The 16,078-nt window shown below is 44.2% G+C and overlaps 1 protein-coding gene across 4 annotated transcripts in view; it reads left to right on the top strand.

The window, feature by feature from the left end:
* Ogdh (oxoglutarate dehydrogenase) overlaps positions 1 to 16,078 on the top strand; it is an 83,883-nt gene that overhangs the window by 54,478 nt on the left and 13,327 nt on the right. For all 4 annotated transcript variants that reach the window (XM_045135638.1, XM_004652908.2, XM_045135639.1 and 1 more), the window contains 6 exons: positions 2,592 to 2,707; positions 5,226 to 5,380; positions 5,601 to 5,747; positions 6,446 to 6,536; positions 6,872 to 7,051; positions 13,381 to 13,509. In XM_045135638.1, the coding sequence (XP_044991573.1) occupies positions 2,592 to 2,707; positions 5,226 to 5,380; positions 5,601 to 5,747; positions 6,446 to 6,536; positions 6,872 to 7,051; positions 13,381 to 13,509 (818 nt within the window). The remainder of the gene's footprint in view (positions 1 to 2,591; positions 2,708 to 5,225; positions 5,381 to 5,600; positions 5,748 to 6,445; positions 6,537 to 6,871; positions 7,052 to 13,380; positions 13,510 to 16,078) is intronic.

Below are 16,078 nucleotides of genomic sequence, written 5' to 3'. Positions count from 1 at the left end.
TCTTCATGTGGGTACTGGGGGATCAAACCTGTGATAGCAAGCTTTGCAAGCAAGCACCTTTTAACCACTGTGCCATCTCCTCAGCCCTTAGATAAACACTTCTACCATTATCTTTGTCCATCTTCCAGGTTGAAAGAGAAAAGTAGATTTGCTTTTGTTTTAGTAAAATAAAAGCGCTTGAAAATACAGTTTGCTTTTAAGATATAAAAACCATCCTTGGAGCCAGGCATGGTGGCACACGCCTTTAATCCCAGCACTCGGGAGGCAGAGGTAGGAGGATCACCATGAGTTTGAGGCCACCCTGAGACTCCATAGTGATTTCCAGGTCAGCCTGGGCCAGAGTGAGACCCTACCTCAAAAAACAAAACAAACAAAAAAAAAAAAAAACCACCATCCTTGGCATTTGGGAGGCAGAGGCAGGAGGATCGCCATGAGTTCAAGGCCACCCTGAGACTACATAGTAAGTTCCAGGAGAGCCTGTGCTAGAATGAAACCCTACCTTGGGGGAAAAAAGAAGAAAACACACACACACACACACACACACACACACACACAAAAAAAAATCCTTGGGCTGGGGAGATGACTCAGCAGTTAACGGCACTTGGTTAGATTCCCCAGCACCGATGTGAAAGCCAGGTTCAAAGTGGTATATGTGTCTGTGATATCAAAGGTGCCTATGACAATGAGAGGTGGAGTGAGGAGAATCTGAAGCCCAGTGCGCCAGGAGTTTGCAGAGGCAAGAAACCCTCTCTCAAAGAAGGTGAAGCAGAGACACCTCCAAGCTGTGCTATGACCTCCACATGCTCTCCACGGTGTTTAGGCATGTGCACACATACACACACACACAGAGAGAAAGAGAGATTTATTACTTAATTTAAAGACTACCCTTAAGAATTAGATAAAGGAGCAGAGGCCAGTAAGTTAAAAAGGAGATACAACGGGAAAAGAAAGGAAGGGAGGAGGGTACTTAATAGGTTGATGTTGTATATATGTAAGTACAATGATTGAGTTGGGGAGGTAATATGATGGAGATATTTTTTTATAATCATGGAAAATGTTAATAAAAATTTAAAAATAAAAATAAAGAATTAGATAAAGGATATAGTTCTTAAGCCCTACTTGAATGAGAATTACCTGGAGGGATTTCTGGGTCACCCATTTTATACTGGGATTGAAAACTGGAAAAATGCTCTCATAGATCTACCTGAGAGCCAGGTATGGTGAGCATGCTTATAATCTCAGCACTCAGGAAACAGGCAGCAGGATTACTACAAGTTCAAGGCCAGCTTGGTCTAAGTGTCAAGTTCTAAGCCAGTCGGAGCTAAATAGCAAGACCTTTTTTGTTTTTTCATGTGTCCACAGTTGTTTGCAGACTTCTGCTTTAATGTGGTATCTGATGTATATGTCTCATGTCCCCCAGCTGCTCATGGTTACACTTATGGCAGGAAACAATGAGACAGTTTGGGCAACAAACAGATTTTGGAGGTTCTGCAGTTTGTGCTGGTACAGGTGTGAGGTGTTCAAATGCTAGTAATTGTTTAAAAAATTTTTATTTGCAAGCAGAAAGAGAGAGAGTGGGTATGCAGGACCTCCAGATGCCTGTGCCATCTGGCTTTACATGGTTACTGGGGAATTGAACCCAGGTCATTAGGCTTTGCAGGCAAGCATATTAACTTCTGAGCCATCCCTCTGGCCCAAGTGTTAGTAATTCATACACTGTGTTCTGTATCCTTCTTGAGTTGCTAGATTAATTCAGAATTAGTGCAAACTAGAAAATGAACCTTTGGTGCTCTTTGGCAGTCTTCTTTAATAATGACTTGAAAAGAAACAGGTGTGATGTTGAGGAAAGCCAGTTTGAAACATACTTTGAGATGAGGTGGCATCGTTCCTGTAGTGAGCGCTCCAGGGAGAGAGGACAGGGAAAGGGAAGATTGGATCTGTGATTGCTAGGCATTGTCTGCAGAGTGGGCTTTAGAATGCCATGCACTGTGAATATTTTAGAAAGAGGCTTGTCCTTAATCTAAGGCTGGGGTCCATTTACTCCTTGCCACCCCATGTGCAGGGCAGTTCTCCTACAGACGGCTCAGTTCCTAGTGACTGTTTCTTCCTCACTTCTGAGTCTCCCAGCTCCTTGTCACTCACTTTGTAATATGTACATATTATTGTTAAATGACTCATCTGCTATTCTCTATTAATTCCTTTATTTCTTGCTTTAATTTTCTTAATTCTCTTTATTTTCTGTTTGATTGACTTACATAGTGCTTTCTTACAGCACACACTTCCTATCTCCAAAATTGGATTTTATCTTTGGGACCTTGAAATAAATTTATCTCTAAATTATAAATAATTGGCACACCGGACTAATATGCAATAATAGCTTTTTATTCTGGTTTACTTGTGATTGTCAGTAACAGTCTCAGTTCCAGTAATTGCCAAAGTTTCTGGTTATAAAATATTACTTGTTTTCATATCTGTAAATCAGGGGGTTTTATATGATATCTTTCTTCTCTTTTTGCTCCCCTGGGGCATCCCTTCCCCTTTCTGTAACTGTGATCCCTGCATGGCTGTGCCCTGTCCCTCATCACCCATAGGGTTCTATGGCCTGGATGAGTCTGATCTGGACAAGGTCTTCCACTTGCCAACCACTACTTTCATCGGGGGACAGGAGTCAGCACTTCCTCTGCGGGAGATCATCCGTCGGCTGGAGGTAAGGACATGCTATAGTTTCTTGAAAAATCTAACAGACTTGTTATGAACCAGCATTGTCAGGATAGCATTAGACTAGATTTTTTATTTATTTATGGTCCTATATTTTTGAGAAATGTAAAGGCAACTATTTTGGGTATTTTGTAGGTAGAAATTTATCCCCCCCCCCCCCCCCCGTAGAGTCTCGCTGTAGCTCAGGCTGACCTGGAACTCACTATGTAGTCTCAGGGTGGCCTCAAACTCATGGCAGTCCTCCTACCTCTGCCTCCCAAGTGCTGGGATTAAAGGCATGTGCCATCACGCCTGACCAAAACTTACCTTTTTTGATTAACCATAAAGAGAAAATAATCTTAATTTTAAGATCCCTGTAGGGTTGTAGTTTTTTTTTTTCTTTTTGGTTTTTCGAGGTAGGGTCTCACTCTGGTCCAGGCTGACCTGGAATTAACTCTGTCATCTCAGGGTGGCCTTGAATGCATGGCAATCCTCCTACCTCTGCCTCCCGAGTGCTGGGATTAAAGGCGTGCGCCACTACGCCCAGCTCCTGTAGGGTTTTACTTCAGATGTGTGTCTCCCTAGAAAACTTCATCCACCAAAAAAGAGGGAAACGGGGAGCCTGGGCAACTGCCTCTATGTGAAGGTCAATGAGTAGTGATCAAGGCGAATCTTCTCTCCATCGCGTTTCATCAGCAGAGCATGTGGATGAGGGTAGCCTCGAACTCATGGAGATCTATCTACCTCTGCCTCCCTAGTGCTGGGATTAAAGGCATATGCCACTACGCCTGGCTTAAAAGTTTTATTTTTACTTATTTACATATGAGAGAGAGAAAGGCAGAGACGTGGTTGGGGGGGGCTGTGAGAGAGAGAAAGGGAAAATGGGCACTCCAGGGCATCCAGCCATTGCAAATAAAAAACAAAACTCCAGACTCATGTGCCACTTTGTGCATCTGGCTTATGTGGGTCCTGGGGAATCAAACCTGGGTCCTTTGGCTTTGCAGGCAAGTGCCTTAACTGCGAAGCCATCCCTCCAGTCCCAGATCTATCATTTTAGATGGCATCAGCAAACATGTAAAAACCTTTTACATATGATTTTCCTTCATTTGGCTAAAAAGACTATAGAACTTTATAGGTCGCATTATTTTCCTAAGTTGAGGCAAACAAAGACTGCTATGACCTCCATTCTACAGAGAACACCTGATCACAAATCTGACAAGCCCTTCAACTGCACAGCACAGGGCAGCTGGGTTTTTTGTGGAAATCAAATGGAACCATGGAAAGGAACCACTGAGCAGGTGCTAGAGCTCACCATGCTCTGGCTGCACTGGCTATTGTGAAAATGACTGGGGTTGAGACCGTGAATGTTAACCTGCCTATTTCAGTGCTGCTCCAGGGTTTGCTTTCATACTTGCATTCTGTGCCTTCAGAGAAGGGCAAAGGCTTAGCAAAGATCTTGGAACTGTGCAGAAGCAGTGGAGTTAGGCAGCTCTGTGATAGATTTCCAAGGGCTTTGGTTCTCCAATTTACAGACACTTTGTCTTCTCTTCCTAGTTTCCTTCCCCCAAGAACTGATCTTGAGGCTCCACTGTACAAAGTTAACCATTGCCTCCTTTCTGCTCTGGTGTTATTAGATATGGTTCAGGCCATGTTGGGTCTGTACAAGATCTGTGCCTTGCATTGTACTGTCATATTCTTTAGATCTAAAGTTTCTAAGAGGAGTCGGTTATTACAATTGAAGTTAAAAGTCTAAGTCTGGAGCTGAGGAAATGGCTCAGCAGTTAAGGTGCTTGCCTGCAATGCTTAACAACCTGAGTTCAGTTATACCTAGCACCCACACTAAAAATAAAAGTCCAACTCTTGTGTGGGCATGGTGGCATGCCATTAATCCTAGCATTCAGGAGGCACAGGCAGGATGAACTCTGAGTTCAAGGCCAGCCTGGAACTATAGAATGAGTTCAGGTCAGCTTGGGTTAGAAGTGAAACCTTACCTCAAAAAAATTAATAAAAAAGAAAAAAAGCAACAAGTTTGTAGGTCTTAAAGCCACCACAAATTACATGAGCCTTTCCTGTCATCATGGTGGTATATGGTGAGGACAAGCTGCCTTTCCTGGGGAGCAACCCAGTGCAGTGACTGACAAGGTCTGTGCTACCTGCTCAGAAGATAACAGAGCAGAAACAGATGCTTGGCCCCTGTCCTCTGGGTTTCTCGGTGTACGGTAGTCTGGTCCTAAGGGAGCACTTCATGTCATGTTTAGATCCCTTGGGAGCCAAATGTGACATTGCACATCTGTAACCCAGCCCTGGTGGGAGGTGACAAGAAAGGAAGAGCACAAGTTCCAGGCCAGCTTCCTCAGCCTCAGCAGACTGGGTACATGGAAAAGGGAAATCTGCTTCTTGACTGCCTGGCATTCTTCCTCTGTTCTTGCTTATGTGCTGAGTGGGGGCAGGCCACAGACAGATGGCCTATTCCTAGCACATTGGGATGAGCCAGTGACTCGTGTGTCTTCTTATGTGTATGTGGACAGATGGCCTACTGCCAGCACATTGGTGTGGAGTTCATGTTCATCAACGATTTGGAGCAATGTCAGTGGATCCGGCAGAAATTTGAGACCCCTGGAATCATGCAGTTCACCAATGAAGAGAAGCGGACCTTGCTGGCCAGGCTTGTGCGGTCCACCAGGTAGAGAAGTCTGGCTCAGACCATGGGCTCCCGGGGAATTTATGGTCTGTCTGTGGGGTATGGGCCTATCTGGGCAAGTGGGCAGACATGAAAATGGCTACAATATGCATGTGAAAAGATAACCAGGAGAATAGAGCTGGCCTTCAGAGCACCCTCTTGTCATTCAGGAAAGTCTGACACTGGGGACATTGCTCTTCAAGGTATTTGGCTCCCCATCCAGGTTTGAGGAGTTCTTGCAGCGGAAGTGGTCTTCTGAGAAGCGGTTCGGTCTCGAAGGCTGTGAGGTGCTGATCCCTGCCCTCAAGACAATCATTGACAAGTCAAGTGAAAACGGAGTGGACTATGTGATCATGGGAATGCCACACAGGTACTGGACCCATGGATTGTTGGGGACACAGGAGTGGGGCCCTGAGTGAGCAGCTGCTCCCTCTTCAAGTAACATTCACAGAGCTGGGGCACATCTGCTATATGAGGGTACATTGTTCTCTAGGGTTCTTGCACTCCATGTAAGGATGACTATAGAATCAGTCCCATGGTCAGGGCCACATGTGGTTCATACTTGTTTTTAGCTGTAGTGCTGAATTTTATAAGTTCCATCTGGGTATGGTGGTGCATGCCTATAATCACAGCACTTGAGAAGCTTGAGGTAGGAGGATCGCCATGAGTTCAAGGCCACCCTGAGACTACAGAGTTAATTCCAGGTCATCCTGGACCAGAGTGAGACCCTACCTCGAAAAACCAAAAAGAAAAAAAAAAAGATAGTGAGTTCTAGACTAGCCTTACTAAAAGTAGTAATACTGTGTCTCATAAATACATACATAAGCCCAGGGCCCTCCTTGGGGTCTTATAGGAAAGACTGTTCTCTGCTGTTGGGTGAGGCGAAGGGAGCATTTATTCTTTAGACCTTTCCACGCAAACAGGTGTATCCTTTTGTCCTAATGGGCAGGGACTTACCCACTTCAACTTTAGTTTGGGCCACAAACTGAGGAGGTGCTGTGTCCTGTGTGAGGCTCAGGGTAGAGCAGCCATGCCCTGGGGATCTGCTCACCCCTCCCTGTGTCCCAGGGGACGGCTGAATGTGCTTGCGAATGTCATCAGGAAGGAGCTGGAGCAGATTTTCTGTCAGTTCGATTCAAAGCTGGAAGCAGCTGATGAGGTGAGGCTCTGTATGGATACTTATCCCCCATGGTGATGATGGTCTCCACCCACTCAAAGACCCTCCGGAGCCACTGGCTTCTCACATATCTTCACTAAAGCTGTCTCTTCCAGACCATTTGCAGTTTGGTTCCTTGATAAAATTGAAATTAGCCAATCTTCCCCTCCTAGCAGCCCCACATTCCTCCTGCTAGAGGCAAGGTCATACACTCCACCCAGGGGACCCTCTCCTGCTTGGGAGGGATGTTCTGGGGGAGAAGGCTCATCCTGCACCGGGAGGGCTGCCTGTGGAGAGCATACCTCTCCAGCCAGCATCACACTCATTTGTGTCATCAGGGCTCCGGGGATATGAAGTACCACTTGGGAATGTATCACCGCAGAATCAACCGTGTGACTGACAGGAACATCACCCTATCCCTGGTGGCGAACCCTTCCCACCTGGAGGCTGCTGATCCTGTGGTGATGGGTAAAACCAAAGCTGAGCAGTTCTACTGTGGGGACACTGAAGGGAAAAAGGTGAGGCCCCAGAGAGAGAGGCCTGTGGGGCCCATTCCTTCAGCCCTATCTTCCACACACAGCTCTAAGAAGTCCTGCTTTACACGTGCTTTCTTCCAAGTTGTAATCATCACAGCTAGGTAGATGGTCAGCTTGTGTCTTTATTATTATTAATGGGTAGAAACTTTTTCACTGAAAAAGAGGGGTTTTGCAGAGGAAAAAGTGTGGAACTTACTAATAAGAGGAGAGAATGTCCAACTAATGAGACCAAGAGCTTATTACAGAAATACCCCAAGGATAAGTGGGGTCCTGCTGTGGTATTTCCCATGTATAACACTGGATACTTGATGCTGGTTGGCCAGTCTGCTCACATACAAAAACTTTCATCAGATTATAAAACCATTTGCCCTTACTTAGCCTGAGGATAAAATTCTATTTGTAGAACAGTTGTGGTGGTGCACACCTTTAATCCCAGCACTTGGGAGGTAGAGGTAGGAGGATTGCCATGAGTTCAAGGCCAGCCTGGGACTACAGAGTAAGTTACAGGTCAGCATGAGCTAGAGTGAGACCCTTCTTTGAAAATTAAAAAAAAAAAAAATGTTTGTAGAAAATTATGTAGTTATTAATTAGTGATGGCTTAAAACAAAAAATCAGAAGAATTAATTATTTGTAATGTCTACCAGGTGCATTCTGGGTGGTATGAGAAACAGAAAAGACCAACCTGTGCTCAGGGATCCATAATTGTGTTTGGGAAGGGGAGAGCCCCATGTCAGGAAGCTAATAGAACATTTTGCTGTGAAGCAGAATAACTGCAACGTGAATCATTAAGCATTTCAGACAAGGTATCCAAAGCGTGGGCTCAAGTGAAAGGAAGAATAAAAGTAAGTGCCACAGGCAGTTGTCCTATTTAATTGAAGAAATGACAGAATTCAGGTAGGTGGGAAGATAAGAATGTTCTGTAGAGATAGATGGAGGGTAGGGCCAGGGTAGAAGGGACAGAGCAGCAGGCTAGCCTCCCATAGAGACTTGGAGAGAGAACATGACTTTAGTAGTTTACTAATTATGTATTCTTTCTATTCATTTTTTGGTTTTTTGAGGTAGGGTCTCAATCTAGCTCAGGCTGAACCTGGAATTCACTATGTAGTCTCAGGGTAGCCTCGAACTCACAGTGATCCCCTACCTCTGCCTCCTGAGTTCTGGGATTAAAGGTGTGCATTACTACGCACAGCCCTAATTATGTATTCTTTCTTTTCAGTCTTTCTTCCTTAATAGTCTTACTCTGTAGTCCAAGCTGACCTCAACCTAAAGATCTTTCTACCTGAACTTCTCCCTAGAATTATAGGTGTGCACCACCATGACTGTTTTGGCAATTTAAAGTACTGTAAAGCTGCTAACATTAAGAAGTTATAAACAATATCCCATGGTAATTCCCTCCCTCCCCCACTTTTCCCTTTGAAACTCCATTCTCTATCATGTCCCCTCCTCCTCTCAATCAGTCTCTTTTACTTTGATGTCATGATCTTTTCCTCCTATTATGATGGTCCTGTGTATGTAGTGTCAGGCACTGTGAGGTCATGGATATTCAGGCCATTTTATGTCTGGAGGAGCACATTGTAAAGAGTCCTACCCTTCCTTTGGCTCTTACATTCTTTCCGCCACCTCTTCCACAATGGACTCTGACCCTTGGAAGTTGTGATAGAGATATTGAAGTGCTGAGCACTCCTCTGTCACTTCTTCCCAGTGCCATGGTGCCTTCTGAGTCATCCCAAGGTCACTGCCATCTGGAAAGAGAAGATTCTCTACCAAAAGTGAGAGTAGCATTAATATAGGGGTATGAACATTAAGAGAAGTGCTTGCTGGGCAGTTTGATGAGCATAGTATATACACTTAGCCAGACATCAGCAGATGTTACACCCCTAGGGCTCATGACTACTCCTGTTTTAAGTTTTCAGTATCAGAGATGTATTCCCTCCCATGGAGTGGGCCTCTGGTCCAATTAGAGGGCAGTTGGTTTCCACCATGACAGACATGCCATTATTGTACCCATTGGCTCATTTGGCCTGGCTGGCCAATTTTAAGGCTCGCAGTGTCCACTGTGCTAATATTATTCTTAGAGAAAAGTGACAACTGGGCTGGGATGTCTTTGGTAGCCAGGAGTGATTCTTCATTGTTGATAGACAGTTACTATCACAGGAACACAGTTATTCGGGAGTTGGGATGATAGCATAGGAAGATGTAGAAGATCTATAGAGGCCTCAGCTATGTTGGGAGACATATAACCCTTATGTGCTCTTAAAGAACATGGGGTTCTAAGAAGAGCTGGCCCTGGGAAAGATTAGTGGGGAGGACAGTGTTAGGATGACCAGTACCTCTGGCATTTCCCTGATCATGGTTGTTGTGTTAACCCAGACATTTGGTGTGTTCTGAGTCAAGGCATGAAATTGTGAAAAGTTGTATGACTTCTGCACTCATAAATACAGGCAAAAACATACTCCAACAGTACTTGATTATAATGCTAGAAATATCTGAAAAGAAATGAAATAATAGAAAAAGTGAGACCAAAGTGGTCAGTGTTAATTCAGTGTTAATTAGTGATTTGTAAGATGCCAGATCAAGGAAGTTAGCTGCATGTTGGAAACTCACGTTTAACTAAACCTAAGATACCATTCCCTGTGTTTTAGGGTGTGGTCTAGTCCACATGTTTGTCATGTTTTGTCATGTGTTTGTCATGTTTTCCCTGGCCTCAGTGCAGATATCTACCAGCCTTTTTTTTTTTTTTTTTTTTTTTTTTTTTTTAGAGCAAAAGAGAGAGAGAATGAATGGACGTGCCAGGGCCTCCAGCCACTGCAAAGGAACTCCAGACATGTGTGCCAGCCTGTCTTTTGACCTGCCACATCCTTACCTTGCCCTGAGCCAACCCATGTATGATCTCAGCAGGGTGACCAGAAAGCTCAGCCAGCCTTGTGCCTGCTTTCACTACTCTTCTCTATACTCCTGGAAAATAATTTGATTTCTGCTAAATTTAGAACTTAGGAAGATGGAATGTTACATAATCCTCAGTGTTCAGGGAAAAGTACATGCTTTGTGTACCTCAGCCTGAGGTCAGCTCCTAACCTTGTGCGTGATTGTGAAACACTTGGTTTGAATGCTAATACGGCCTTTGTGGTGTCTGCCCATGGAAACAGTGCAAAGGGCCTCTAGGACCAAAGGAAGTGTACCTGCGCCTGGGGTAGGTCAATAGCTGGTTGCTGCTTCCCAACATAAACTACAAGGAGACTGACCCTAGGTGCTGTCATTGGTTGAAGCCTGAGACTGCCGAAAAGTGTCTGAGGGAATACTCCGTACCTTTGGGCATCAGAAGGAAATGAAATATCAGTGACCTAATACCAGCTGCTTTTATTCTCAAAAAGGCAACAATCTGAACATTGTGCTAATCTGTTCTTTAAAATTCTAGAATTCATCTGTGGAAAGCAAATCATGGATTGACCCTTCTAGTAATGAGGACTTGGCACCTTACTAAGGACCAGAGTGGTGATAGAAACTTGGGAAACAGATTTCAGTAGACCTGTAGGCAGAGACATAGCATGAGAAGACAATTTAAATTTGTGCACTTTGAGTAGATTGACTCTCCACAGTGTGCACGCCTGCACAAGCATGTGCCATCTGCTCAGCTTTGTATCTACAAAAATAGAAGAGAAGAATAATGAAGCCTCCTAAAGGAGAAAGAATTCTGCCTCTAGATGGCTGTCACACCCAAATTGCATCCTCAGCACCTCCATGGATCTGCACTCTGCCCTGCCCTACAGAATTTGAAAGTGCCAGCCTAACTTCTTACAACCAGTCAGACAGTCCCCCACACTCACTCTGTTGGCTTTGTTTCTCTGGAAGACAAACAAGCAATTGGAAGAGAGACAGGCCACCCAGCAAGGAGTGGGTGCTTCCTGGAAATGCTGAGCCAATAGGTAACACTGTAGGTAGTTGGAAGAGATATTGGTAGGTGAAAAAGCTTAGAAAAGTGACTGGAGGGCTGGAGAGAGAGCTCAGTGGTTGAGTAAGTAAGGGAGTCACCAGGGCTTGTGGAGTGGGAATGGGGGAACAGCATGTTTTATTATTATCAGTAAGAGACTACTCAAGAATAGGGGGGGCTGGAGAGGTGGCTTAGTGGTTAAGGCACTTACCTGCAAAGCCAATGGACCAAGGTTCAATTCCTCAGGACCTATGTCAGCCAGATGCACAAGGTGGCACATGGATCTAGAGTTCATTTGCAGTGTCTGAAGGTGCTGGTGTGCCCATCCTTCCTCTCTCCTTCTCTCCTCTCTCTCCCTCTTTCTCTCTCTCTCATAAAATAAATAAATAATGTTTTTAAAAAAATGGAATTTCAAAGGGGAAATTGTTAGGGGGGAGGGAGGGAATTACCATGGGATTTTTTTTTATAATCATGGAAAATGTTAATAAAAAATTAAAAAACAAAAGAGGTTAAAAAAAAAAAAGAATGGGTGGAAGAAGCCTAGCATGGTGGTGCATGACTTTAATCCCAGCACTTGGGAGGCAGAGGTAGGAGAATCTCTGAGTTTGAGGCCACCATGAGAACATATAGTGAATTCCAGATCACCCTGGGCTAGTAAGACCCTGCCTTGGGGAAAATAAAAGGCAGGAGAGCAATGGAGTGTGGGATATGCCAGGTTCTGCTCCAGCCACCACAGGTGAGGGCGTGGGTTGTCACAAGGATGTATGTAATACATATACACACGCAAGCAAAAAAGGGGATTTGATGCTATTGGTAGGAATTCAAGCCAAAAGGGGGATTTGATGGTGTTGGTAGGAATTCAGACAAAAAGTGGGTTTGTTGGTATTGGTAGGAATTCAGTTCATGTATGTACACAGCCACATTTTTTTTTTTTTTTTTTTTTTTTGGTTTTTTGAGGTAGGGTCTCACTCTGGCTCAGGCTGACCTGGAATTCACTATGTATTCTCAGGGTGGCCTTGAACTCACGGTGATCCTCCTACCTCTGCCTCCCGAGTGCTGGGATTAAAGGCATGCGCCACCACGCCCGGCAACAGCCACATATTTTATAGCTCTGTGCTCACAGGGCCTAACAGTGATGGTGTTCTGGTGGTAGTGAGCAAACACATAGGCTTGAGTTCTAGTTCTCATCCTATACTGGAAGAGTGAGGGTTTTGTAGGGCAACACAATGTGAGGCTGCAGTGCTGTGCTGCTAGAGAACAAGGAGGGCATCCAGAGCATGTGGTATGTGACCATCAGAATAAAGGACAGCTTTTTTTTTTTATTTTTTCTTGGTTTTTTTGAGGTACAGTCTCAATCTAGCCCAGGCTGACCTGGAATTCATTATAGAGTCTCAGGGTGGCCTCAAACTCACAGCGATCCTCCTAACCTCTGCCTCCCAAGTGCTGGGATTAAAGGCGTGTGCCACCACACTTGGCTAAGAAATGACATTATTTTTGTTTTTTGGTTTTTTTTTAATTTTTATTAACATTTTCCATGATTATAAAATATATCCCATGGTAATTCCCTCCCTCCCCACCCCCACACTTTCCCATTTGAAATTCCATTCTCCATCATATTACCTCTCCATTACAATCATTGTAATTACATATATACAATATCAACCTATTAAGTATCCTCCTCCCTTCCTTTCTCTACCCTTTATGTCTCCTTTTTAACTTACTGGCCTCTGCTACTAAGTATTTTCATTCTCACACAGAAGCCCAGAGAAATGACATTATTTTTGATCTGTTACGACTTGTGGAATAAGATGGGGACTATGAGCACATATTACAGATAAATGGGAGTGAAAGAAAAAATAACAAATAATAAACATGAGTAGCAGAAACCAGTAACTGCCCTCCATTAGCTCCCAAACAGCAGGCAATGCTGCTAAGGCTAGAGGAAGGTTTTAAGTAGGAACAGCATGCAGTTCCACAAAATACCACCACTGTACTCACTGTCAGGAAGATGGTGAGTTAAAAGATTAGTAGGTGGCAGCTGGTCCATGTGACTAGAGCTAACAGCCAGAGACATGGCAACTGAGGCAGATAAAGCCTACAGTGGGGAAGGGGCTACTGTTGCGTTCCTGGATGGGTGGGTCTGGTGGTGTGTAGGAGGATGTTCTGTAGGGAACAGAACGGTGATAGGCATCAGTTGTGTGGCTTTTCCTAGATGTAGAGCAGGTGCTGGCAGGCTCTGGAGGTAGCAAGTCAGGGACTAGCTAGTTGCTTTCTAAGTTTTCGAGTATCTCAAACATCACTTCTAAAAAGCAAAGCACATTTCTTCGACTTGCCTTGTGGACTTGGCAGTCAAGATGTGTTAGATTTGGGGTTTCCTTTGTAGGTGATGTCCATCCTCCTGCATGGGGATGCTGCCTTTGCTGGCCAAGGCATTGTGTACGAGACCTTCCATCTCAGTGACCTGCCATCCTACACAACCCATGGCACTGTGCATGTGGTTGTCAACAACCAGGTACGTCGATTAACACCTCCTGCATGTTTTCTTAGTCATTTAGAACATTAACTGTTTCATAGTTACAAAAGCCGGTGTTTTGTTAAAATTCAGACAATATAAGAAAACCATTTCTTAAAGTAGAAAGATCTTAGTTACATTACTTAAGATGATATGATTATTTCAGAATACTTTCATACTAGCCTACAGACATACACAGCACAAGTGGCTACTTTTCTCTTTAAGGAATTAGGGTCCTGCCAGGCATAGTGGTGCAAACCTTTAATCCCAGCACTTGGGAGGCAAAGGTAGGAGGATTACTATAAGTTCAGGCCACTGTGAGAGTACATAGTAAATTCCAGGTCATCTTGGGCTAAAGTAAGACCCTACCTCGAAAAACAACCCCCTACCCCCAAAATAAAAGAAAGAAAGGGTTGGAGGGATGGCTTGGCAGTTAAAGCATTTGCCTTCTAAGCCAAAGGACACAGGCTCGATTCCCCAGGACTCACGTTAGCCAGATGCACAAGGGGGTGCATGCGTCTGGAATTTGTTTACAGTGGCTAGAGGCCCTGGCATGCCTATTCTCTCTCTGTCAAATAAATTAATAAAATTTAAATTTAAAAAAGAAATCATAGACCTATAAACACAGTTATACATTCTTATTAAACATTGTTTGCTGATGTCATTAGACATTCTTTTAAATTGCTTTTTGGTCAGCCATGGTGGTACAAGCCTTAAACCCAGCACTCAGGAGGCAGAGGTAGAAGGATCACCTGTAAGTTCAAGAACACCCTGAGACTACGTAGTGAATTCCAGGTCAGCTTGGACTAGAGTGAAACCCTACCTCAAAAAAACTTAAAAAAATAAAGGTCAGGTACCAAGAGTCTGGGAAGATGTCTCTATGGATAAAGCATTTTGGTGCCTGGCTTACATGGGATCTAGAGAGGTGAACATGGGTCCTTAGGCTTTGAAGGCAAGCTCTTTAACTACTAAGCCATCTCTCCAGCCCCATTTGTCCTTTTTTTTTTTTTTGACAATATCTGTGATAGGGCCTATGAGGTCTGAAGTGTATCCCTTCCTAATTCTTTTGGGTATGAGGTGGGGTATGGGTGCATGGAGGCCAAAAGACAATCTCAGATGTGATCCTCAGGAACAAAGAATCTTCTTTTCATTGCTTGTTTTGTTTTGTTTTTTCGAGGTAGGGTTTCACTCTAGTTCAGGCTGACCCGGAATTCACTATGTAGTCTCAGGGTGGCCTCAAACTCACAGTGATCCTCCTACCTCTGCCTCCCGAGTGCTGGGATTATTGTTGTTCTCGCCATTTTAGAAAGAGAGAGAGAATTGACACTCCAGGGCCTCAGCCACTGAAATCAAATTCCAGACTTGCGCCACCTAGTGGGCATATGTGACCTTGCACTTGCCTCATCTTTGTGCTTCTGGCTTATGTGGGATCTGGAGAGTTGAACATGGGTCCTTTAGCTTTACAGGCAGGCATCTTAACCACTAAGCCATCTCTCCAGCTCTTATATATTAATTTGAAAGAGGCAGAGAGAGAAAATGAGAATGGATGTGCCAGGGCCCCTAGCCTCTGGAAATGAACTCCAGATGTATATACACTACCTTCTATATCTGGCTTATGTGGGTCTTGGGGGATTGAACCTGGGTCCTTTGGCTTTGCAGGCAAACAGCTTAACCAGTAAGCCATCTCTTCAGCCCCAGAACCTTCTTTTAAGACGGGATCTCTCAGTGGCCTGAAGTTCATAAATTAGCTAGACTGGCTGGTCACTGAGCCCCAGGGATCCTCTTGTCTCTGCCTCCTCATTGCTGGCACACTTTACTATGCTCTACATTTCTTTTTCTTTCTTTTTCTTTTTCACATGAGTGCTAGGGATTGAGCTTGAACTCAGGTCCATTTATTCATTTGCTGCTAGTGGGAATATGATTAGTTACTCTGGAGAGCAGTTTGACAATATTTATAAAAAATCTGTTTTTCCCTAAGGGTTTACTGTAAATTAATGCTTGCAGGAGAAGACCTGTAAAAGATTGTGTACAGCTACATTAAAAAAATTTTTTATTCACAACTTCCATAATTATAGACAATAACCCATGGTAATTCCCCCCCACCACCACTTTCCTCTTTGCAACTCCACTCTCCATCATACCCCTTCCCTCTCTCAATCAGTGTCACTTTTATATTGATGTCATCATCATCATCCTATTATGATGGTCTTGTGTAGGTAGTGTCAGGAACTGCAAGGTCATGGATATCCAGGCCATTTTGTGTCTGGAGGAGCATGTTGTAAGGAGTCCTCACCCTTCCTTTGGCTCTTACATTACTTTTTATTGTTTATTTTGAGGTAGGATCTCTCTTTAGTCCAGGCTTACCTGGAATTCAGTCTGCAGTCTCAGGGTGGCCTCTAACTCACTGCGATCCTCCTGCCTATACCTCCCAAGTGGTGGGATTAAAGGTGTACACCAACACGCCCAGCTGGCTCTTAACCTTCTTTCCACCACCTCTTTGGCAATAGACCCTGTGTCTTGTGTGATGGAGATATTTCAGTGCTGAGCACTCCTCTGTCACTTCTTAGCA

The sequence above is a fragment of the Jaculus jaculus genome, chromosome 16 (genome assembly GCF_020740685.1).
Source record: "Jaculus jaculus isolate mJacJac1 chromosome 16, mJacJac1.mat.Y.cur, whole genome shotgun sequence".
NCBI lineage: Eukaryota > Metazoa > Chordata > Mammalia > Rodentia > Dipodidae > Jaculus > Jaculus jaculus.
This window is presented reverse-complemented; position numbering and strand designations above follow the sequence as displayed.